The 24,649-nt window shown below is 48.0% G+C and overlaps 6 protein-coding genes across 6 annotated transcripts; 4 read left to right on the top strand and 2 right to left on the bottom strand.

Moving 5' to 3' along the window:
* Window positions 1-1,241: 1,241 nt before the first annotated feature.
* F4817DRAFT_311296 (RWD-domain-containing protein) lies at window positions 1,242-3,413 on the bottom strand (the record flags this gene model as incomplete). The annotated part of the gene is made up of 3 exons (XM_049299975.1): window positions 1,242-1,913; window positions 2,061-2,782; window positions 2,843-3,413. The coding sequence occupies 3 exons, from the start codon at window positions 3,411-3,413 to the stop codon at window positions 1,242-1,244; spliced, it is 1,965 nt and encodes a 654-aa protein (XP_049163426.1).
* Window positions 3,414-4,510: 1,097 nt separating this feature from the next.
* On the top strand, window positions 4,511-5,284 carry F4817DRAFT_355733 (PAP2-domain-containing protein; the record flags this gene model as incomplete). Its single annotated transcript, XM_049305691.1, has 2 exons — window positions 4,511-4,564; window positions 4,634-5,284. 2 exons carry the CDS (start codon window positions 4,511-4,513, stop codon window positions 5,282-5,284), a joined length of 705 nt encoding a protein of 234 aa, XP_049163425.1.
* Window positions 5,285-5,419: 135 nt separating this feature from the next.
* On the bottom strand, window positions 5,420-8,488 carry F4817DRAFT_78826 (U3 small nucleolar RNA-associated protein). The gene is made up of 3 exons (XM_049307895.1): window positions 8,223-8,488; window positions 8,133-8,160; window positions 5,420-8,076 (listed from the first exon to the last, which is right to left on the bottom strand). The coding sequence occupies exons 1-3, from the start codon at window positions 8,397-8,399 to the stop codon at window positions 5,555-5,557; spliced, it is 2,727 nt and encodes a 908-aa protein (XP_049163424.1). The 5' UTR covers window positions 8,400-8,488; the 3' UTR covers window positions 5,420-5,554.
* Window positions 8,489-8,641: 153 nt separating this feature from the next.
* Window positions 8,642-10,828, top strand: F4817DRAFT_78753 (uncharacterized protein). The gene is made up of 4 exons (XM_049307894.1): window positions 8,642-8,867; window positions 8,928-9,251; window positions 9,316-9,488; window positions 9,538-10,828. Exons 1-4 carry the CDS (start codon window positions 8,832-8,834, stop codon window positions 10,559-10,561), a joined length of 1,557 nt encoding a protein of 518 aa, XP_049163423.1. The 5' UTR covers window positions 8,642-8,831; the 3' UTR covers window positions 10,562-10,828.
* A 5,072-nt stretch (window positions 10,829-15,900) lies between these two features.
* F4817DRAFT_364643 (transcription factor CTF1) lies at window positions 15,901-19,099 on the top strand (the record flags this gene model as incomplete). The annotated part of the gene is made up of 4 exons (XM_049306779.1): window positions 15,901-16,220; window positions 16,440-16,672; window positions 16,800-17,326; window positions 17,374-19,099. 4 exons carry the CDS (start codon window positions 15,901-15,903, stop codon window positions 18,988-18,990), a joined length of 2,697 nt encoding a protein of 898 aa, XP_049163422.1. The 3' UTR covers window positions 18,991-19,099.
* A 993-nt stretch (window positions 19,100-20,092) lies between these two features.
* F4817DRAFT_323286 (uncharacterized protein) lies at window positions 20,093-24,290 on the top strand. The gene has a single exon (XM_049301492.1). The coding sequence runs from the start codon at window positions 20,808-20,810 to the stop codon at window positions 23,889-23,891; it is 3,084 nt and encodes a 1,027-aa protein (XP_049163421.1). The 5' UTR covers window positions 20,093-20,807; the 3' UTR covers window positions 23,892-24,290.
* Window positions 24,291-24,649: the final 359 nt, after the last annotated feature.

The raw sequence follows: 24,649 nt of genomic DNA, 5'->3' as shown, positions 1-24,649 counted from the left end.
CCACTCGCTACAATAATCGACCAATTAACAGCCATGAGAAATACGGGACCAGGCTCGCTCCAATCTAACGTACCTAACCTTTCTTCCCCCCCTTCCCTTCGCAAGAACCCCCCACAGACTCAGGTGGCTCGTCTGGGGTTCTCACGACAAGGCCCTGCCGCTGTTGTACGTATGTAAGTAAGGGTAGATAGTGTAATGGCATGATAAGCTGCAGAGCAACATACAGATCGTCGCGGGTACATACGCGTATGTATCCATCTATACATACATACATACACGAGTCATGAAAGAAGATGAAAATTTGAGAGATCTCCTGACAGGGGGGGTTGGAGTTTGGTGATTCGACTCAACATACTACATGTCAGATTACATAAAGCGTTACGGAGAGCGTTTACATGGAAGCAGATGTGATGCCAAGAGTATCAGGTAGAGCTATGCGAGTTGTAGGACTCGCCGATGAGTATACTATGAGGTAAGCAGACTAGAAGTATGGTAGACAGCACAGCACAGCACGCACAGCAAATCCTCCCAGACACTCCTCCGGCAGAGACGCGGCGGGCGGTGCGGTTGCAACATCGACACCATTTAGCGATCGCATCGAAGAAAATCTCGTCGCAGAAATATGACTGTTGCGAAAGGGGATGTAGCGTGATTCCTGCGATGTTGCTGTGACATACCTGACACATATACACATACGTTATTTTGAGTGCTTACGGTATTTCAACACACGTACACTATATTAGACATATTTATTATTAGCCATCTCCCTTGTTTCCCCTGTTCAATGCGTGAGTTCTGCCTGGCCGACATGTGCATACCGTCGCTCAGCTCGCTAGGGGCTAAGGGGGACAGTCGTCGTCAGAGGCTTTTCAAGGGGGTCGGTTTAGACATCAACAGAAATGTCACTTCGGCGTAACATTGCGAGCCGGCGAGATCTGCCTATCTCAGCCAGCCCGCTGTAACTTCAGCACGAACAAAGCGATTCGTTAAACGTGCCAGACAGAATCTGCCCCGTGACAGCTGCCGGAAGCCGCTAGAGATGCAACATGACGCCCCATTCGCTACCAGCTAACGTCCGCTTCTGGTCACCTCCCTTCGGGAGTTCGATACACTCGAGCTATTGTGTGGCCAAATTCGCAAAGAGAAATGGACTCTGCGCTTGTGCTGTTGCCATCTTAGGAATATCGTGCCTCGCATGCTTAATGCCTAGAGCCGATTTGAACCTATCAAGACCTCCCTATCTAGTCGTCATCACTATCTTCGACCAGATCTTCCTGGTCGTTAAGTGCCAGCTGCACGAATTGGCGAACCCATGCTTCGTCTCTCGCATCTAGTTGGCCATCTCCGCGGAGCACATCGTCCTCCCCCATCCTATTCTGGCCGTTGCGACCGTTGTTGTTCATTTGTTGGTTCTGCCCCTGAAGTCGATTCCGGTTGTTTTGCCGATTTACCCCGGGGCCTCTACCTCTGCCTCTCCTATTTCCTCGGCCCCCTCGCAGACCCACGTTGAAGGCGTGGACTTCACCATGGTTGTTTGGAATGCCGGGCTGACGACGTCGCACTATATCCTGAGCCGGCGGTACGCCGCCCTCGATCCGGAGTACAAGCGGCCCTTCACGGGCCACGGCGACTCTTCCATTAGGCTGATCCCTTGGCAGTTGGCGTTGGTCGCGTCTTGGCCGCGGTTGCTGGCGTTCTATCGCTACTGGCGCTTCGCCATCAGCCTCGTCAGGCTCGTTAACAATGCGCTGTTGAACAATTTCTAAGTGTTGTCCGTTTCGGCCAGGCGCAGCGGCTATGTTTCTAACCTCATTCCCCTCGTGTTCGATCTCAATTCCGTCACCATCTAACTCCCATAGCCTCATGTAGCAGGCGCTTTTCTTACCTGAGGGTTGAACGTTGTAGTGTTGATACTGTGATGTCTAGGGTTAGCCACTGCCACTTTCAAGTGTTTAGTACGATTCGAAGTCTAAGGCTAAACCCGAGCCCCCAACTGTCAAATGCACTCTAAAGGGGCAAGTGAATATGTCCAACATGGAAAATATCGGAATTCTACTCACCGGGTTAGAAGGATCGAGCCAAGCAGAACAGAGGTAGCAGAAGTGTGTTTGGCATCTGAAGCAGCACATATGGTTGCAGCCCTGTGTTTTCTGACATGGAGCATCGCAGGTAGGACACGGGGTGGTGTACGTCTTCAGATACTTCAGCGACGCCTCCTCCTCCTCCGTGATCTCGTCTTTTCTTTTTTGCGGCGTACAATATTGGAATTCGCCATGCCACGACTGTCGACATCGAGTACAGAAAGCGAATCCACAGTCCTCGCAGATAGCAAGCAAAGCTTGGGCCGATTCATTCTTCTCCGTATCGTCCTCCGCGATGTCATCTATATCGGACTCGGACGGTTCGACGAATTCAAGCCCCTCGGGCTTCTTATGATTCTTTGATCGAGCCGCGCCTTGGCACCACGGTCGAGGACAATATACAGTGTTCTTATCCGACTCGAGTTCATTTTTGTGTCTTAGCGTGACGTAGCGCATGACCATATCCCGCTCCAGGGGGATTTGTAAGAGCTCGCTAGGGCTGATGAAGGTCTTGGCTTTCTTTTTCCTCATGGAACCTTTAACAGCATCCTCTCGTTCCTTTGCACATTTTGGCTGGAGACATCGTATAGAAGCTATATCGCCTTCCGTAATAGCATTGTTATAAAAAGCCTGTAAACACTGTACGCAGAAGACATGGCCACAGTCGAGCATCTTGTGGCAAACGCTCCCCTTTTGAGGATCTGATCTCGAGTATTAGTTATGTGCATATGTAGTAAATCGCCTCCTTTTTGGATATTTACCTAAACAGATATCGCAATTGAAAGTTTCTTTGTCGAAAGCCCTCTGCTTGGCTTTAATATCGTAGTCAAGGATCTCTATCTTGTGTTCTAACCCAATTCTTAAACGCCCATCATCGTCGACTAACCCAAAGACTGTTTCAGAAGACAGTTGTAAATTATCGAGATATGCAAATATGACTTGATCGCGTCCGAATTCTTTCCACAGTGTCACCACCTCGGTTTCGAGCTTGCGTAAGATATCCCCTGGCAGCCAAGGAGGCGAAACCGAAATATCGACTCGGGGTGGCTCTTCTAGGGGATATTCGTCCGGAAGTTGTATAACGACGTGCAATGCTGGTAGATTTGACAAGGCGTGTGAATCTACGGCTGTGACCACTGGGATTTGGCCCTGTACTGACTCGACCGAAGGCGCGCCTTCGGTGGTAGCTGGGAAGAATACAGTTACTGGATTTGCTAAGCTCACAGGCAGCTCGATTGATATCTTATAAGGGTCATTTTCGTCGACGTGTAACTCGGGATAGATGGATGCTATCGTAGATATTTCAACTTGACGAATGTCTTCCTCCGCCATCTTGACTTATGGTTCACGTCACCGGTTGGCATAAAGGCGTATGTAGACGTGATTGTTTATGGGCATCTCCATGGGTTTGTGTTTCTAATATACTATTTCCTCTTTCCTCTCGTCGGCCGGGCAATGTGAGCATTCACCGCCTTGCAACTCTCTTTGCGAGTCTTTGCGAGCTACTAAACTTAGTATCTGAATCACAGACCCGAATCTTATGCTATAGGTTGTGCGAATAGTGAACTTTTAAATCCTGTAGGACGTTTAGATTTGGAGGCCCCAAGGGAACATTAGAAAAAAAAAGGTTAAATCTATCCTCTCTATATTAGGTATAGGCTAGGTACTCAGGAACAAGAGACAAAATTAGGATCAGGGTTTAAAGTGGCGTCGATATGAGAGACGGTATGACTCAAACGGCGAAAAAGAGCAGTGGGGCAGAAAGATGTTAAAGGAACCTTAACTTACAGCCATTATCATAAACCGTCTATCGATATTGAAGGTGAGGGGCAAAAGAGCAGAAGGCGCAACTTTATTATGACGCCTAAGTATTACAACAGCAGCTACGAAGGCCCGGGCCTTCGTACCTCCTAATAGGCTAACATAACATGCCTCTAGAGCTAGAGCTTAGGAGGTTTAGCGCACCTGCTATCTCCGCAGTGTATGTACCTTTCTGCCCAACTGGCTGACAGCTGACCGCTTTTTGCTTTGGCTAATGACGAAACGTCTTAGACCCTTGTTAGATCCGAAGTACTTCGTAGATTCTAGTGTATGTCGCGACTTTTCATAACATCGTGAAAACACTAAATGCTTTAATTTGGTCTACGTATCTGGACCTAGATACATACCTGTTAGCGTTGGACATCAGACAGGCTAGGTAGTCTGGTACTGGAGCCCGATTCTTGATCTCCTATCAGACGGAAACGCCACTTATATCATATTATATTTTAGTTATACAGAATTCTCGCTTTAATACTCATTTTCAATCCTATTGCGCCGGGGGCAATGCGTTGCTAAAATAATTCTAATCACTCTTGCCTTAGCCCTCTATCTAGTCCGCCACTCACAGCCACCTTATACAACTCGCCTCTTTCTTCAGCCTATCCGGCATGTCTGACGATCCAGTGCCCCTGGCATCTCTGTCACTTACGCACGTCCACTATGTGAGCTCATACGTATCTGTCCGGCTGGACTCCGTTCCAAGGCTAACCAGAGCCCCCCCAACCCCATAGGACCCCTCCGATCCCATATCCTACCTCTGCGCCTGGCTGGCCCTGATCCCCCAGGGGCTATGTGTCATGTACGCGACGCTAATCTGGTCGACCCGCGAGATCGAAATAGCGCTTCTGTTCGCAGGCCAACTCGCCTGCGAGGCCCTCAACTTCGCGCTTAAGCGATTTATTAAGGAGGAGCGACCGCGTCGCATGTACGGGAAGGGCTATGGAATGCCGAGTAGCCACGCGCAATTCGTCGCGTACTTCGCCGTCTCGATAACCCTGTTTCTACTGCTTAGACACCAACCGCCGAGTCCCAGAGTCAGGAAACGGAATCATACGTCGATGAGTTTGCTCGAGAGGGTGGGATGGAGCGCGATTGGGTTGGGCATGGCGGCTGCGGTTTCGTGGAGTAGGGTATACTTGAACTATCATACCGAGAAACAGGTCCTAGTAGGCACTGCCGCCGGGGTGGTGAGTGCCGTGGGTTGGTTCATTATTACGACTATAATACGGCGGTCGGGCTGGTTAGCATGGGCATTGGACACACCTATAGCTAAGTTCTTCCGCGTTAGGGACCTCGTTGTGGAGGAAGATCTGTGCCAGGCTGGCTGGGAAAAATGGGATGATAAGATGACAGCACAAAAAGCTAAGCGAAAACATAAGTAAACTACTCGTCGTAGCTTAAGGTTAAGTTAGTTAAAAGTTCAGGACTACTTTGATGAATGGCCATGGCGAAAATAAACTTCATCACAAGCTGTCTCGAAAGAGCTACGTATACGTAATGAAAAAATATAAGGCTGCTCTATCGAAGCAGTAAGGAGTATGCTAGATGCTACGAATGAAAGTTAACGCCATTTCAATTTGTAGTATACCCTAGTCTCGAGGTAACTCTTGAAATGCTAACTGGTTACAGTATATTCAAACAACTACATTTAATTAAGATGTCATCACAACATCCATATCACCATTCCCCACCAATTTCATGCTACTTAAGCTGGGCGCGAGACTATCCATTTCCTGCAGGGTATATTCCACCAGATAGCTCTCCTCAACCAGCTCTTCCATACGCTTATAATGCCTCTCGGTATAGACCTTGAGCGCGTTCAGGACCTCCTTCACACTCTTCTGGCCCCGGGCTCCCTTAACAGATAGATTAGAGAAACGCGACGCTGGGTAACTCTTTATGAGCGCCCAGAGAATGCGTTGGGCCATCGGTGCTGTTCGAGCGTTGGTATTCCAGTCTCTCAGCCTTAGCAGAAGCAAGAATAGCTGATCGTCTGAAAGAGACGCTAGCACTTCGTCGACTGCCTTTAGGCCTGAAAGACTCTCGGGATCCGCCGTCTTCGAATTGACTACCCGTTCGAAAAGGCTCTGAAGCTTGCGAGGGTGGTTGAGTTGAAGCGCCATTGTGATTGCCTCGCGGTAGGCTCCCACGTATTCGTAATTCTCAAGTTCCTGTTCTTGCTCAATACGCTTTAGAGCTGCTTCATTGGAAGCAGTTTGCGTCTCGCTCGAAGTATCCTTCCAAAACGTTACAGTTGAGTCACCGCTACCGGAGACAATCATATTCGTCTCGGGATGCACCGCGAGAGCCCAGACTCGGTCCTCATGGTTATCCAATGTGCATTCGTTCTCGCCGTTATTGACGTCCCATACTTTCACCAGCCCATCTCCTCCAGCACTGGCGCATAGGATGGGCTTTTTACCACGCTCTTCGTTTGGAGGGATGTTAAGCCATACTACTTTGAGGACCGTATTCGAATGGCCCTCAAATGTTCTCAAACATGTGTAATCTGTAAGATTCCAGAGTTTGACAGTCTTATCACCGCTTCCCGTGAGTATTACGCCTTTCCCAGCAACTGATCCTTGCTCGCCCTGGAGCACGGGTGTGCTAGGGGGGGCGAAACTAACAGACCAAACACCTCGCCGATGGCCTCGGAGGATGCCTTGCACTTCTCCCTCTTCTATCGACCATATTTTCACGGTTTTGTCCTGGGAAGCCGAGGCAAATAAGCGTGATGCATGATTCATATCGATGGCATTGATATCCCTGTCGTGAGCTTTTCGTGTATAAGCAGCTCTAATGGTCGTCTTTGCGCCCTGTTGGGGCTCTTTAGGTACCTCCCAGCGTTTTATAGTTTGATCCGACGATCCCGTGATTAGGAATGAAGGTGGGTGGCTTAATGGATCAGCATATGCCTTTGAACCTTCTACTGGTCGACTTCGAGGCAATGCCACGGCCCCGACAGATTCGGCATGTCCTGGAAATGTTGCCCAGCAGATATAAGAATTATTAGCCGGGTCTACTCGCCACAGCTTTGCGGTGTTATCTTTAGCACCCGTAGCGACCCAGTGTCCAGACCAGTCAGCATCAAGCGATATGATGATGTCTTCATGACCCTTGAGAAGTGCAATATCCTGCCCAAAATACTCAGAAGACACTATAGCTTTCGATCCAGGCCTTCGCCCAGTTACCGAAACTATCCGGATGTCTTCGGAGTTCGTTGCTAAGGCCATTGCAGAATGGTCTGGAAGTAGATACCGTAAGTCTATGATATCGTCGTGGGTGCCCGAAATTCGACGAAACGGTTCAGGAGGCGGGAGTTGGGATTGCTTGTGGACATCGGAGGGAATATCATATAGAGATAGAGTGTGATCGACCTGAACACAAACTACGAATGGGAACTCTGGCCTGTAAACAGCTCCTACAAAAGCTTCAACCTCAGACTTCGGCGCTTGTTCTTTTGTGAGTTCACGGCCGGTTTCTGTGTCCCAAAAGCGTAAGCAGCCGTTCGACCCAGCAGTATAGGTGAGCTGGCCATCCCCAATAAATCCAGCTGCCTCAACGAGTTCGAAACATGGAACGACCTTCCGCACTTTCCAAGACTTTGTGTCCCACCATCTGATCGTTTTGTCCCTACCGGCAGTCACCAGCACATTTTGAGAGGGAGAATAATCCAGGCCTTGGACATCCGAAACGTGCGAGTCGAGGTTCGCTACAACACTCCTCTTATGTAAGTCCCATATACGAACTTTTCCATCTTGACTTCCTGAGGCCAGTCGGAATTTCGCCGTGGAACTTGTGTCATTTCTATCATCTTCAGTTGCGCCCTTTGGTTTTCCCTTTCTCCCTTTTTCCTTTGTGTCGTTTTCCGGGGCGCTTGACGAACCTGCGGCAAGCTCGAAAAAGTGAAGGGCAGACACAAGCACGCTCGGCCCTCGAAAAGTATGTGTGACATAACCGCCATTTATATCCCAGACTTTAATAGAACCATCGGTTCCTCCAGTTGCTAAGAGGGTGCTAGTTCTATCGACGGCGAGAACGACGACGGGAGTCGAGTGAGGTTTGAGCGTTCGTACCAATTGAGGTTCTATCGAGTCGCTTGAGGCTTTGAGGGAATATATCCGCATGGATAACGAGCGAGAGCATATAATGAGGTGGGATCCCGAAGGAGTCACTGTATTACAATGAGCTATGGTGCGCTTGGTTTTGACGAATGTCTACATCACTTACAAGTTAAGGTAGATATTAATTCTCCATCCTATAAGATATATGTCAGTGTAAATCCAGTTAGTAATAACCACTCAATCACCAAATACTGACCCCTTCCACTGTCGTGATATGTTTTCCAGTCTTGATGTCGGTCAAGACTGCATCCTCACCGAGAGTTGTTGCGAGGATTCGTGCGCCATTCTCCAATGCGACAGCGCCACCTGTAAAAATGGGCCGAATTACTTCGCTGGCCTCGAAAGTTGTTTTAAACGGCGCCTTATTCGCCATTTCGGAACTGCGCAAACATATAACTAAGTTGCAAGAACCTATTCTCTCTCTGCTGGTGGGATGTTTAGGAAATTTTTATGACGGCGATGGATATCGATAAGGATTTCTTAATGCACCTGCAAGTAATCTGCCCCTAGCACCGTACCTAGCTGCTGCTAGCAGGTACGTACTACTAGACTTAGGTGCCTGCCAAGCACTTTATATAGCACCTTCTGGTCAATGCTTCCGCAATGTTAACATTACATTAACCTAGGTTAGGTACCTTAGGTATAGTAAGAACATCATCCATCGTCTTCGCCTTCCACAAATTCATCAATACCTACGTATGAGTCTCATGTTTTTCTTTAAAGCTCGAAACTTTTTCTTATTTAAGTCCCAGGTTGGTCTAAAGCAAAACTCCCTACCTATGCATCAAACGGACTTCATTTCATAATGGGGCGACTCGAACCCTTAACATCCCTAGCACTAGTATGTACTCGAATCTAATCTCAAATCTATTATCATGACGAGAAGCTCATGAATTTATAGGGCAGATCCCCTTACGACGATGTCGTGCCAGGGGAAGGAGAGCCAGACCCTCATGAGCCTGAAAAGCAATATGACGGGACAGGGCGTATTGTGAATCCCCGAACAAAGAGGATCATCAAGGATATTATTCGCGCCCACAATGAGGTGATGTTGGTCATAGGAGTCGCCGAACCTGAGAATAGTGGCGTTACCCCAGCCGACATAGAAATTACAAGGCAGTATCATGAGTATGAGAGCGACACAGGACGAACGTTATATCAAGCTGGTACAACTCTTGGTATATTAGGCACCTGGGGTGTTCTCAATATCCGACGACGCATTCTGGTAAGTTGGGATATACCCTTATTATAAAGGCGAGTTCTCTGTAGACTTCCTAACATTCTAATAGGTGTATAAAAGACACGCAGATGTCTCGTTCTTTCGTATGATACAGACGGAACGCAGTAATCATTCCCTTCTACAGTTATGCTTTGCAGGCTATCCGTGCCACCTGGTTATGCATGGATTGCGGTTGACTTCCAGGTACATGAAGGCATTTACGACCAGAGGCAAAAACCCTTGGTAAGCTTAGTGCCTTGGTTAATCTATGATGAAGGCTGATGTTTTCCAGGCTCCATGGCGCCATCGAATATGTTCGATTTCATTTACACCTATTCCTTACAATGCAACGTTTAGATTTGGTACCCGCATCTCAGCTGCTTCCCGGCCCCAAGTTCTTTATACCCTTCTCGAGCTCTTCTCCATTAGTTGCGCCACCTCCGCTTGAATCATTTAGCATCTCGAGCGTCTCTAGGTGGGTCGGTCAGTTGATTATGGGCTTGGCACCTTACGCTACATTTTATGTTTGTGGTTTTCTTTGGCAATCAGCATGCGCTACATGTAGGCTATACATACGAAGGCGTCTACCACGTCCTTTAAATTTCCATACGAACAATCGAGGTCCAGGCTCCAGTAGCGCAACTCAGAGGCAAGCTGTTCCAGAATCGCCGACTTTGGGAGCAGCTGATAGGGATGTTAGACCTCAGAACTTAGAAGCTGATGCTGCGACTTCGCTAGCTCTAGATGTCCAATCCAATGGTGAAACAGTTCCGGTCGGTTCAATCAGGCGACAAAGCACATTTTCAAGCCGGGGCGGGGAAGATTACGGGACCGACGAAGAAGACTCTGAGATGGTCAATCCCACACTGATTAGCTTTGACGTGGATACTAGCGAATCTACGGGACCGCCTACTGGAGTCTGGTCAGCGGAGCTACGGCCGAGTCTTCCGGGAGACTCTCGTCAACAGCCCAAAGAAACACCTCGCTATATCGTAAACCCCCTTACCAAGCTGCCTAGCTCATTTGCAGCAGACATACTTGCCAATTTCATTACAAACATCTTTTTCCTGCCCATTGATATATATGCATTCCCGATTGCTGCACGGGCACTTGCACGTAGGAGAGGCCTCCCTTACGAGGGTATGAATATTGGAGGCGGCGTGACATGGGGTGGGATCTTCAATATCATACAGCTGGATGTGATCAAGCTGCTCATCTCTGGCGAGGTTTGGGCTTTCACTACTATAGTTTCGCAGTGGTTACATGTTACCGAGGAAGAATGGAAGGAAATACGGAAGGAAGAAGACCAAGAATGAGCAGACCTCCATTAAGGGTTCACCTAACGAACCTGATATTCCCATCTGCTACACATACAGCTGGTACAAAATCAGCGCCAAATTCGGCAATGAATTCAATGATTATTGATGTTCTAACCGCGGCTAAGATCATGTTGTGGCGCCTGTACGATATGGGCGGTTAGATAAGAACACGCATTTTGTTGATTAAGTGGTTGTGATACCAATATTATAAGGGGTAAGGCGGGAACTAGGTGTACTATCATCATTCCGCACGTAATTATATACGATGTTTATCCAAGCGGACTGCTACGGTAGCAGTTCGTAGAGTGCGGCATTACGCGACGATAGATCTCGAATAACCACGGTACCTAAATCCATCGCAAAATGGAACGTATCGTGAAACCCTTTAGCCATCTCCGATGGATATCAAGCTTTATGCAGAACAATCCCTAGCAAAATTAATTTAAATACCAAGCATTCTCCAACGTTGTGCCCACCCATGCGAAGATAAGAATTTATTTACAGCAAAGCAAGCCCTAGGGTGAGGAATATCACGGCTTCAGGATACAGCAACCCAAACACCGTTGCCTTAACTCACTAAGGAACAATGCCTTTTTGCCCCTTTTTTCCCGGTATCCTACTCCCGGCGTGAAGTGAGTGGATGTCGGCCCATATTTATATGTTCCAAGGGGCTCTCTGGAGCATCTGCAACGTCTCCGCGGGCGGCCCGAGTCCAATATAGTTACGTCTGGAGCTATCGTTATTCCTGATCTTATTTGCGAACGAGTTTCATTCATGATCGCGGAACGCCTCCTACGTAGGTGATTTCACAAAGCGACGTCGATCCTGACGATGCGGTGAAACGGCGATTACTGGGCTCCAGCTGTTCCGGTAGCGGCTCCTTTCCCCATTGCATAATCGGAGGGAGATCGATCAAAGCTGAGGGACCTGAGTCATCTCCCTGCTTATTCCCGCTTCGAGATCTGCAAGCCCTGGTAATGACTCGGCATTCCGCTTTTTCTCCCAACACGCCGAGTCTCGGCCTGCGCGACCCGCTGGCAACAAGCCGGCGGGGTCCCGTCGGGGAATAGCGGAGTCTGGTTTATGTTCGTATTTAAGTCTTTAGTATTGTGCAAGTGATATTCATTAAGAGCTCAAGTGTATTCAACTGTAGTTTCTACTTATATGTCTATCAACCTTGTAATGACCCCGCTATAACTCACCCCACCATCAACTTCATGATTTCTTTTTCTAATTATATAATACATGTTACAGTTTGTGCTCCCCCAGATTTGGGCGTCTACATATGTGACAGATCGGTTCAGAGGCAACCCTGCCTTAGCATAATTATCAAACATTCAAGTTCGTTCTTATTGGTGCGGTTGGGGTTGGCACTGGCGGCTTGCTAGTACGTAATCTATGTGGTGACGCCTAGGTATATTCTAACAATTACATATTTCTAGGTTAGTCTACGTCTTCGTTAGACCCTTCGAGCAACTTTCAGCAATCAGAAGTGGCTAAACGAATAATGTAGATTTAAAAGAACATATGTAATGGAAGATGGGTTGCTTCTAAGATAACAAAGCAAAGTTTTCAAGGTCTAGATGCTCCAAGGACTATTACAATAAAGCGGCAGGTGGCGTGATTTCCTGGATGTTTGCATCGCGCTGAGAAGGATTCTATGCGGGATACCAATTTAAGGCATCCGTAGGTATGATGGCAATTCTGGGAAGGATAAGAGTTCAACTGCAGATATAATAATCTGCCAATTCCTTGGACAAACGGTAAGCATGCTTTCGAGTGTCTTGAGCATATGTAACTAGTTGTTGGATCGGACGAGAGGGTGACTTTCACATGAATCTTGCGGGGCCCCAGAGTCCAGGCCAACGAACCTAGACCCTTGGTGTTGGCAAATGAAGACGTGAGCTCGACTAGAGCGTTCTTGGGATTAGCTTCAACCCCATTGCGATGCGATGCGGAGTAATCTAACCTTAGGCGGCTACTGTAGATCACCCCATGATTTTGATGTGCTTGGAAGAGGCTCCTAAGATGAAATGGTAATTGCTCCGATCCCTGGATCTCCCGATTATAGTTTTGGTTTGAGGGGATGATCATGAGAGTATAGAGATGAAAACACTATAACTACATAACTACGGGCAAATCCTAACTTAGATAGCTACCTAGGTAAGGACCAGCACAATTGCATTCAACCTCTCTTGACAAAGGATCACATGAAGTGAGAGGTGTTCCTATCGCCCACGGCATTCTCCGCATTTAAAAATATGTGGTTAGTATCGTTAGATAATACCTGAAGCAGGGATTCCAAAGCTGTTAGTGGATAGACTATGTATAGTTACTATTTGCTGAAACATGAAAATACGTTGCAGTTGTAAGGACTAAACACGAGACGAGACTAGGTTACTATATTGTCCGGATCACCGTGCTGGCCGTCTACATATTCAAGCCGTCCGGTCTGCCGGTGTATCAACCATGTGGCAGCTAAGTACATAGCTATTGCTCACATCCATGATCTAGCTCGGAGGCCTAGAGCTTGGCATCGGACGCCTGGAGGGAAATAAGATCTCGATCTTCCTCTGTCCTTTGTCATGACAAGTGTATAGTAAAGATTCATTGGTATTCTTTTCAAGTATCAGGAGATTATGCCGTCAATGTTATAGTCAAAATGTTGAAAGAAAAAGCCTTTAGTCCGACTGGTGACAGGACAAAGCGGAACGGTGTGGGGCTGAGTAAGAGTGGTGGAGACCTCTGGAGGACCTAGTCCTGATATGCACCCGCTTAGTATGCACCAAGGTGGAGAACTTGCAGGGTTACGTAATGTGAGGCTAATTGTGAGTAAATGATCGGAGTACGTACACAGGTACCATAGTACCTATCGTTGTATTGCGCGTGGCCCTTCAACCCGCTTTTTCCTAAGATGCAGGTGCTAATTCATTGGGGAGATATTTGACCCGCTTTCGCTGTTACATTTGATGCCGACTTTTAACCTTAGTCTTCAAAGTTACATTTTAGGTACAAAGTTACCTTCGATAAGGTACTGGAAGCTCCGGCTTTTGGTTGTCTTTTGGGTTGTGTCACCCTGCTATAACAAATCCAAAGACAGATCGTGACCTTACAGGAATTTCATCGTTGATACGTCACATTCCTACCACATCTTACTACAGTACATCATACTATTGTCTTCTACCTCAATCTAAAAAGGAATTTGCATAGTGTCAAGACAAAAACCCGCCAATGCCGTTATTCAGATTTCCAACTCGTCTCCGAAAACGGTTGACGGTTATTTGGATATTTTGATTATTTTCTAAAAATTATAGAATTAGACCGGTTTCTCCCGCTAGTTGAAAGCCGAAACTGGAGCCCTAGCTGCCAAAGACACATGGCAGATGCTTGAATGCTTAACATTTTCTAATGAATACAATCTTATAGGACGCAAGGTCCACTTGGCTTAGGGTTGGTCGCATGCAGCATCGATGATGACAGAACAAAAGAGTTTAGTGTTATGTTAGGTACCTATGTATGTACACCGCGACGGTGACGGGGTCGACACCAATAATACATACCCCTGAAATCCTATGTTAGGTACATAGGTAGGTAAAGTCTTTTGCTATCCCGGTATTTACCGCCTAGGTTCTGCAGGTTGTTGCAATTCGAATGACACCTATAGGCTATCTGCGCTTGCGGCTTGCATTTTGCATTTTGCATACTGCAAACTTACGGAATGCATGCGCACAATCATCTTCCATGACGGGCGGTCTTATACTGTATCGGATAGCCCTGCCCTAGGACCACACGGATCATTCGTAGGTCGGGCGAACGGCCCTCGATCGTGTCTATTTTCTATGTCGTACATGCCCAGGTCTTCATTATTGACAGGGGTGCGTTTACATATATACCAGATGCCAATTGGGATGAATATTATCCCTTTTTTCGAATTCGACTGAGATTGTGATGTGTGCTATGGACCTGTTCTTTACATCCTCGCAAGTGCTCGAGCAACTTTCCTACCAACTTATATTAACGTTGAAATATGTATTCAAGTCGCTTACATAGACGTCCTGATCGGTTCGTTAACTATTACCCAATGGGTGAAAAGCTAGCAACGATATCTCACCTTGATAGACATCAATTCTATAGAAATAACTTTCTCTCTTCCCCGCTAAGCTGACTCGAGGTCGTGGTCAGCTAAGCCGCCTTCAGACTAGGAAACCAAGCAACGTGATGCAATCAATAACTGCAGAGAACCAGCGACTTGGTATTATTATAGTGTGTGTCAATGATTGGCTGCTCCGCAGATTCCAAGACTGACTGCTTCACGCCAATTAGACTTGGGCGTGGAGCTTTTTACGATCATGACCCTGAACTTTGAAGGCCAAGGCTGGGGTTATACGGAAAAGAATCGGAAAAGGAATCAACTCCCCAGACTCCATACGGTAAGATTGCCCATAGCCAGCTGGCTGCTAGGTACCGTAAATGTATTATGCTGGGTTATGATGTAGGTATTGCTTAGTTTGGTAGTCAACAAATCACATTTCTCCTTTTAAGCCAGGTTATTGCTGTTTAGAGGAATTGCAGAGGTCACAAGGATGACGAGGCTACGCCTTACCAATTGCTTCAGATGTGGACATGTGAGAAGCCCGTTTTATCCTTCTAACGTTAGTCTCACGAAAGCGTTCCTTGCCGAAGCCAATGATAGAAGACGCACGCGAACACTTATTATGGAGATCGCAAAGCTAGGTTTTCACCAGGATTGCATGCAGGATATTAGACCCCGAATTACGATTATGAGCCCCCATCGGGAATCTAGTGGAGCGGCGACTTTTCCTAGAGAGGCATTCATTTATGGCCGGTGGTAATCTGGTATTATGTAGGTATAGGTTACTCTCGTGGTAACAATGGAATATACATAATACTATGAATCCCCCCCACCACCAATATCCACCTCCACACAATCCCGTCCTATCCACCCGTCCTTTCTTTCTCCTTGTTAGTTCCAAAATTCCTAATCCCTAAAACTTCTTCTCATGCTGTCCAGAATCCTGGAGTCCCGTTTACTAGTTGTCGTTCGGTGTGGAAGTCAGAGGTGGGAGAGTGAATCCTCTCCCCCGTAGTCTCGTCGACGCAAATTCGACTATCAGATACGGCTTACAGCTTATACTTACAAACACCGTCTACCTCGTGACCTAGACATTCCAATACGTCTTTGTAACTTTTTTACACCGAAATTCGTCTAAGACATCTAGGATAACTCGGGTCTTTCAGGAAACAGTTTCTTTTACACTTTCTCGTTACCAGCAGCAACTACGAGTTTTCGTCTCGTTGGAAAAGGAATCTACAAGATGGCGATAGGAGACACAGTTCCGGTCCGTTCACCCGAACAACAAGCCGACGAATCGGTAAACATCACCATGACCGACCGTCCCTCACCGGTGCCGGAAGACAAGGAAACTTTATCAGATTCGAATTCACAGTCAAAAAAGCGATCTGCGTCGACTTCGGAATCCAATGGCTCGGCCAAGATCACTAAGCGGAGAGCGGCGAGGGCCTGCATCAGTTGTAGGAGCCGAAAAGTTAGGTGTGATGTGGTCGAAGGGGCTCCATGCGGCAATTGCAGATGGGACAACGTCGAATGCATCGTACAGGAGAGTCGTCGTAGGAGGTGAGTTATCATCTTCCCCTCCCCCTATCTCGTGAATTTTCAAATTCATATTCCAATTCATGTCGTTGGTATCTGATTATTCGATCTCAATTGCGTCGTTCTCCAAATATTGTTTTTTATTTTCAGCTCCAAAAAAAAAAAAAATCTCCAAAACCACGTTTCTACTTTTCTACTTTGGTGCGGCGAAGCTTACAATCCCTGTCACTTTGTGTACTACAGAAAGAACCTTTTTCATTCGACTTCATCAACTGCCTCTCATAGCAGTGTTGCCCCGCAGGCTGCCGAGGCACAGTTAAGAGCGAAGCCCGCAAACCCAGTCGCAATCGCTTCGGCTGCAGCTCCGTTGCATCCTCCTAGCGAAGCAGCTCAATCTTCAACGTCTAGCAATGATGTAACTACTTCAGGGGGAATCTTGGATAATGGCTTGGAGAGTCACGTTCCTCATTTGCTATGTAAGTCATGATTGGACCTCCAGATTTTCACATGCAAATATGCATCAACCTATCAGCAAGGTGTCAAGCCTTGTGGAACGCAGTAAGCATCCCTCTAGTTGATCACGAGGACTGACATGTGCTTCAGATCAACGATCAGGTTTACGGCCTGACCCTGTATTACTATCTACCCTCCAGGCTAGCAATACTGGATCAAGGTACCCCAGTATCTGGCCGAATCCAAACACGTGTCAGAACTCGAGCTCGGCTGCCGGTACGGGGGCCTCGAGGACCGCACAGTTCCTCAGCTCCCTCGAGGAGCCCGATGCGTCCTCGCAATTACCCGCCTTCATCCGGCCTCTTCCGGCCAAGATAGCCCCTGAAGATGTGACCTACCTTCACACTAAGGGGGCCCTCACACTCCCAAGCCTTAGTCTTCAGAATGCTCTGCTTGCCTCGTACGTCGAGTATGTTCATCCTTACATGCCTCTCGTAGAGCTGCATGATTTCCTGGGTATGATCAATGCTCGAGATGGTCTATATGGTCAGATCAGCTTGTTCCTGTACCAGTCTGCCATGTTCGCAGCAACTGCCTTCGTTGATGTGAAGTATCTGAAGGACGCGGGCTATACCAGTAGGAAGGCTGCTCGGAGGGAGTTCTTCTATAAGGCTAGGGTAAGAACATTATTCATGATCCTCTATACAGTTATTAACATATCTAGCTTCTATACGACTTCGATTACGAGAGCGACCGTCTCATCCTCGTACAGGGACTTTTACTGATGACATATTGGTATGAGACGCCGGACGACCAAAAGGACACATGGCATTGGATGGGGGTTGCAATCTCGCTAGCACACACCATCGGTCTGCACCGAAACCCGGCTAACACTAACATGACGCCGAGGAAACAGAAATTATGGAAACGAATATGGTGGTCGTGCTTTATGCGAGATAGGTTGATCGCCCTCGGTATGCGACGACCGACTCGGATAAAGGATGAAGACTTCGACGTTCCGATGTTAGATGAACACGACTTCGAGATCGAGCCGCTCGCTGACGAAGTTCAAATCATCGGCCCCGAGTGTACGCTAATGCGGGATGTTACGATGCAACGAGAACTCGCCTTGATGTGCATTGCAAAGGCAAAGCTCTGTCTTTGTATTAGCCATATGTTGAAAGCGCAGTACTCTGTCCTTATCAGGGATAAGTCGAGGGCAGAGAACACCACGAACAGTACGATGATGTTATTTCCTAACAAGCAGCTTGACAATGTGGAGGGTGTTAATTCATGTGACTTGGAGCTCCTCGCGTGGGTACAATCACTTCCGGTCTGCTGCCAGTACAGACCCCTATCAGCGCTGGACCTGAAAAACGGTCGCGCAACGGTCGCTGTACAGCGTAACCTCTTACATATGGTGTATTATACGACGATATCGGCTCTTCACCGACCACAGTTCCTCCCATCTTCTCCGACGCATGCACCCCAGACGTCAGCGCAAGTTCAAGAGATCTCCCGGACCAGGGTCCGTGAAGCTGCAGCTCAAATCACGCGCATGGTTACCGACTTGCATACTCTGCGGCTTGAGAAGTATCTTCCGACAACCGGTGTCACTGTGATTCTTCCTGCCATGATCATTCACTTATTAGAGATGAAGAACCCGCTGCCACAACCTCGCGATGTGGCCATGCGAGGTTTCAAGCAGTGTATGAAGGTTATGGAAAAGCTACGCGACATTTATTCAGCCGCGGACTATGCAGTCGCGTTTCTGGATGCTGCATTGCGAAAGGCAGCTATTGATTTGCAAGTAGCGCAGAATCAAGCCTACGCAAACGGTGTTATGGGGACTACCAATGTCAAGACACCCATGGCGCATTTCACCACTCCGGTTACCGCGTCGGTAATCGAGAATATGACCACGCCTCCACCAGAGAATGCACCGTATGCGACGACGCAGGAGGCTAGCCTATTCACGAAACCTGCGCCTCAACCGTTCGTGCCACCTACGGATCTGATCACCACCGCAGTCCACTCGCCCCCACATACCGAGAAGGACGTGCTCACACCTAGCGCGAGCGGATCCTCGGATGGACACGCTGCGACCATGGACATAGAAATGGATTTCGACAGCTTGGACAACCACGACGAATTCGACTGGAACGCGCTTACGGGCACTAACATCGACTTCGACCAGTGGCTACAGTTCCCCGGCGAAGGCATGGGCAACGCGCGGGCAGGCGGTGCGATGGGCGCCGGCCTAGTCACGATGAGCGATATCGACGGCTCGGCAAATTTCAACGTCGGCTTCGAGAGTACCGGGCAGGGCGTCGTTTCATAAGGACACAGCTAACGAACGCGATGAATTTTTGACGTCTTGAGTCGTGGCCACGGCGAAAGGCTTGCTTACTCGTTGGGCTATTGGTGTTACGGGTATTTTTTAATTTTTTCTAATTTTATATACATACCGTCTTACTATATAGATATGGACATGCATAGGTAATTCCATGGGACGGGCGTTGGATAGGTACGTGGGGGGTCAAAAGTTCTACCTTGTTTTAGGGGAGCTGTATATAGTGCAGGTTTACTGTTTCTTGTTGTTTGTTTCGGTTTCTATACCCGTGATGAGTATAGAAATGAGGGGAGTGGAGGAGTGAATTCACTCGTGATAGACTTGGGGGCGGACTGGATATAATGGCTACTTGGATGAATATATTGACATGTCTTATGCTTTTTCTCTGCCCAGAATGCAATTCATGAATCATGATATATCATATATGTGGTGGTCCGTCTATGTACATGTATGCCGGATATATTTATTGCTCTGATTCTGATTGATAGACCCGACGGCCTGTAGAACCCTGTCGCGGAAGAGGCTCATAAATAAATTGGCCTAGCTTGCGGTGTGGCTCTTAGATGGACAAGGTAGCTGCTGCACATCATCTTTTTTCCCTGCAGCGAAATGCTACGAGATCCGAATATGATATTCAAGATGGTATCGCGTAGTTTGACGTACATAGATATTCTGTGCATAGGTATGCATAGAGTTGAATATTGTTAATAGTATACGCGTATTTCTATCACATGAAGGAAAAGTAATCGTAAGTACCTAACCTAGTAGGCTATGAGAGAGGCCTCATCATGTAATCTGTATATTGTAAGTATACTTCGTACTACGTACTGTGTGATCTTTATTCGATAAGGAAATTATCTGGGAGATGTCTCGGCGTACCTCATTTTAAGTTAGACAAGGGTATAACAAGCAAGTCGTAAATTGACTTGGTCATAGCTTCTTTCAAACGAGTTTAATGAGAGTTTTAGCGCTCAAGAAGCTAATAATGGTTGCCCAGCGGCTCGCCGGTTCCACATTTTGTATTTGATAGCCAAAAAGTACCTGGATGTGGTTTGCCCACATGAAACTCGTCCAATTAGCATTGAGCTGTACTTCCCGCCTTGCCGCTGTACTTCCGCGAAGTTGTAGTGTAATTCTTTCGCATTCAACTCCCAAGCTTCTTGTATCCTACTTTTGTCCTACATTATTCAAACCAATTTCCTTTCATTCGCTTCTCTTTTTTTATGCTTTTCCCTTTCACCTAAGTCGTCCATTAGGTCATTGTTTTCACTTCCTTGTTGTTTTTATTATACCACTTAAAGTAAATGTGCATTACTGCATTACTGCATCACTGCGTAATCCCGCCGCTCCTTTGAACACGTCGCATACCCACCTGTCGCGCATATCACCAATGGCCATCGGCCTAACTTAAGTCTATCTCTGAGACCAATCCACCTTAGCTACGTTGCTTGATATTTCCTGCGGGTAGCCGAAGAAGCTGAGACTTCCCTTTCGAAAACCTGCCGGCTCTCTGGAATCGCAGTGACCGGTCCAGGTGTTTCCCCCTACTTCGTATTACCAACAGGAACTTGCGGGAAGGCGGCAAGGCGAACAAGGTCTTTAGCTGTAAAACTCTGGGGGAAGAAGGAGATGAAAGTTTACAAACGACAAACTCAATTACCAACTCCTCCCGTCATGGAGGACCGAATTTAACTGTTCCGCATCTACGCCTATCCGTATCGACAGGTCATATTTGAGCTGGAAATGCCGGTTCGAAAAGTTGTACCGCGCACAGAATCCCGGATACTAACCCACAGCAATCAGACATGGCCGACCAGCGAGTATATACGCCTTCCGGCTCACGGGGCGCCGTTCGACGACACTTTCGCTCGAGCTCCCAGTCGCAGTCCCATTCGCCAACCCACAATTCGCTTCGTCCCAGTGACGACTTGCTTTCCCAGCTTACACCCCTCGCGGCAGTCGATGCCCTTCAGTCTCCTACAGGAGCTTTAAAACAATGTATGGACAGAGCCTCGGCCTCCGAGCAAGCCTTTGCGATGAGAACGGCGACCGCCTCCCAGAAGATACGCGAGTGGTACGATGAGCTCTCTAGCTGGCCTTGGCCTAAGGATAGCTCTTCCGCCGGTTTTAAGATGCCATCTGGTAAGAGAAAGGACCCGTCCGACCCGAAGACGCCAGGAGATGATTCCAACGACGAGTTGGCGGAATCTGGCTTGCTTTTTGATGGAGGTTACCTTGGTAGTCTACCTGCCGCCGACGTAGACCGATACGAGAAACGAGTCGAAAGGATACGACGGGACTTAGACGAGTTAGATCTGGAGGAGATTAAGAATCAAGTTTTACATAACCATATCATGCCGCTTTCACGACCTGGCACTCCTCTGTTCGAAGGCGACCGCTCTCTCACGTCCACTCTTATGTTCTCGAAGATGGAAGATTTGACTGCGGTTGTTACCGCAATCACCATACAGGCCCTGCCTTGCCTATCCAGACTGTCAAGGCTATTGAACATGTGGGCCGTGCGGTTTGTCGTCCTGCGGAAAGTACCGTCTTTGCATTTCATGATGGCGGATGCCAAGATGGCTTTGCGTTCTGGCTGGAGCGCCATCGAGTCGGCTGAGTCAGGTCCTGCAAGTTCGACCGGACACGATAACTTAAAAAAGAAGCCCCGACGACTCACTAGAAATGAGTTTGAGATCATAAAGGGCGTCATACAGAAGAAGATAATGAAACCAGGCCAAGTCCTAGACTCCATGCTTGATTCTCTAGAAGGATCAACGGATACCTTACCGGATGAGTGGTTGGATCGCATGGAAGCAATTGAAAAAGATTATGCTTCGTGGGAAACAACTGCTGAACGAAAAGTTCGGGAGAACGAGACACCTGGCTCATTTAAGGGATCTCCAGCGCACGGGTCTCGTATGGGACCCGAAACTCCCCGACCGAAGATCAAGGTCCATGGCCCAAGTCCGACTAGGCTAGAGGAATCTGATGTCAGCCAGTTTGCCTCACCTCCGATGCCATTCGATCCCTCTCCGGCAATTAGGCCTGGACGAAGGCCGAGCTTACCCAACCCCGAGCCATCGAGAAGAAGATCTACGATTTCTTCCCGAAAGGACGGTGGGGTGAGACTCTTGACCGAGGAACGAAGTAAAATCATCCGGAGGTCGGCTTCGCAAACCTTTGATCCAACAAGACATGTAACATCTCGGCGTGATATCGACTCGGGAAGTATGATCAGGGGGCAGAGCTTCAGTTACGACGGTTCTCACGAAAGACGGCCTCCAAAGATCGCAACGGCCAAGTCGACCGGTGCGCTGCCCAATACTGCACGTCTTCCTCAGGGCAGACAACCTCGAGGTCAAGCACAAGATAAATTTAAAAATAGGCAGGGAGCAGGGAGCAGTCAAACTAATCCTGTGCTAGGTGAAGTTAATCGCAACATCATTCGCAGCCACTCCCAGGAACCCAACAAGCCCAATGCAACTATCGGGGGTGGAGCAACTTTACTTGATGAAGATGATCTTGAATTCTTGGAGCCTTCGGTTCTAGAAGCAGTGGATGAGGAACGAGAAGAGCCCGATTTGCCCCCAGCTCGGTTCGAAGAACGGAAGGGCAGCATGGGGTCTGTCGCTTCTACTGTCATACATGGTTCCCCCAGCGGTGGCGTCTTTCTAGGTCACTCTGATAATGGGTCCTTCAGAGAGGGATCTATGGAGCCAGATCTACCACGTTTACCGGACCCTGATGAGCCATTCTCGAGTGATGGTATGAGTCCACCTAGCTCACCACCCTTGCGCTACAAGACTCGGTCTACCTCTGTTACTTTTAAGGATGTTCCTGAGGTCGCTCACTTGCCACAATTCAGTAGCACTCCACCCCGGAGCCCCATCGAGCCATCTGGAATCATAGATGGTGATGGCTCGTTTGAATACGATAGTCAGTCCGGTAGTCCAGGCCGTACGAGCACATTCAGCTCTCTCAGCGAGGACGAACACCTTCAGCAACAGATTAGCGATATCCTCCAGTCTATCCCGGCTAAGATCCGTCTTAAGAGGACACCCGGCGTCAATCTGAATCCGCCCGACTTTCAGTACCCCTCACGGCCTAAACCCAAAACCTCGGACGGTACACGCCGAAGCAACTCTGGACTGTCCTCACGTGGTGAAACTCCATCCTTCTCTCGTAGTGGAACTCCTTCGTTCATGTTAACTCCAGCGAGAGAACCTCGCCCAAGGTCAAAAAGCAGCCAGGGAATTAGAGTTTACCACCTGTCGCGATCCACCGGCGAGCCTCCGCTCAAGCTACTAGTCCGTAGTGTCGGAGAGAATGGGGAAAGAGTTATGGTTCGAATCGGTGGCGGCTGGGCTGATCTGGGCGAATACCTTCGGGAGTACGCAATACATCATGGCTCACGATCTAGAGGCGAAAGCAAGGTAGATATCAAGGATCTACCAACTGCACCCCCTGCCACAGGGTCAAGTCCAGCAAGCCGACCTAGTTCTTCTATGGGTTCTCCGGTTTCACCCCTTGCAATCCGCAAGACTAGAAGGAGCGTGGGTTCTGAAGGGGCCCCATTAAAATTCCCAAATACACCTTTCGCTAGTCTTCCAAATGATGCAGAAACTCCGGCTTCAGAAATATCAAATAGGTCGCGCTCCTCGTCGCATATGGAATGGGATGAGGAGGATAGCGCTCTAGGTCTGGCGGGTCCGAAAGGGAGACGCGTAGATATGAGTGACGAAAGCCGAGCTTGGGTCGAGAGTGTGAAGGAGAAGGTCCGCATCGCTAGTAACGATCGCGTACCGCCTCCAGAGCAACGAATAGATACGAAGTTCGGCGAGATAAGCAAAGTCGGGGGTACTAAACGGTTGTTCAGGAAGCACTAGGGATATCTCTACGACCCGTAACGTACTTTGATCTCAAACGGAGTTGCGTTAGGGGAGTAAATCATGGAGTTGGAATTGCTCTGGGGAAGGGGAAAAGGAGAGGAATAGGAATATTCCGTGAGAATAAACCCGGGAATGAGGATTCGGTTCGGTTAGCATTCCAGGCCGGTGTTGAACGGTTCTTGTGAGCAGGCGGCCCTGCGGTTCGGGCCGCCACTACTGTGCACTTTCACACACATATAAGTTTCTTTTTGTTGTCAAGCATTTATCTATTGCTGAACCAATACCCCCTCTTTTCTTGACAATCATTTGGCACTCGAAGGAGTGTTAGGACATTCGTCCGTTTACAGACAGCACTTTAAATGCGTAAAAGCAAGTAAATACTACATTCATATTGAATATTTTGACTATCTACGTGAGTTTATGTATATCGTGATGATATTATTTTTTCCATAGAACAAGCAGAAGTGCAGCTCATGTCTCAATATCTTAGGGGTTTGGGCGAAACCCCGGTATGAGGCTCAACTACTGACCGGTGTAAGTTTCATCGCTATTTACGGATTAGATGGCCGATTAGTTGAGCCTAGAATTACTAATTAAGACAGCCTTTCATCTCTATTACACATAAAGTAAATACTTAGCATTAATAATGCGTTCCCAAGGTTACCTACCCCCCAACGCACCCCCTAATAACATCCCACCTATGCCGCTGTTATATTTGCCTACCTGTCGTGCCCACGTCGAGAAATCTCGAAGCT

The sequence above is a fragment of the Daldinia loculata genome (assembly GCF_022478755.1).
Source record: "Daldinia loculata strain CBS 113971 unplaced genomic scaffold F4817scaffold_2, whole genome shotgun sequence".
Lineage (NCBI taxonomy): Eukaryota > Fungi > Ascomycota > Sordariomycetes > Xylariales > Hypoxylaceae > Daldinia > Daldinia loculata.
Note: the sequence above shows the minus strand (reverse complement) of the source record. Positions and strands in the feature narration are given on the sequence as shown.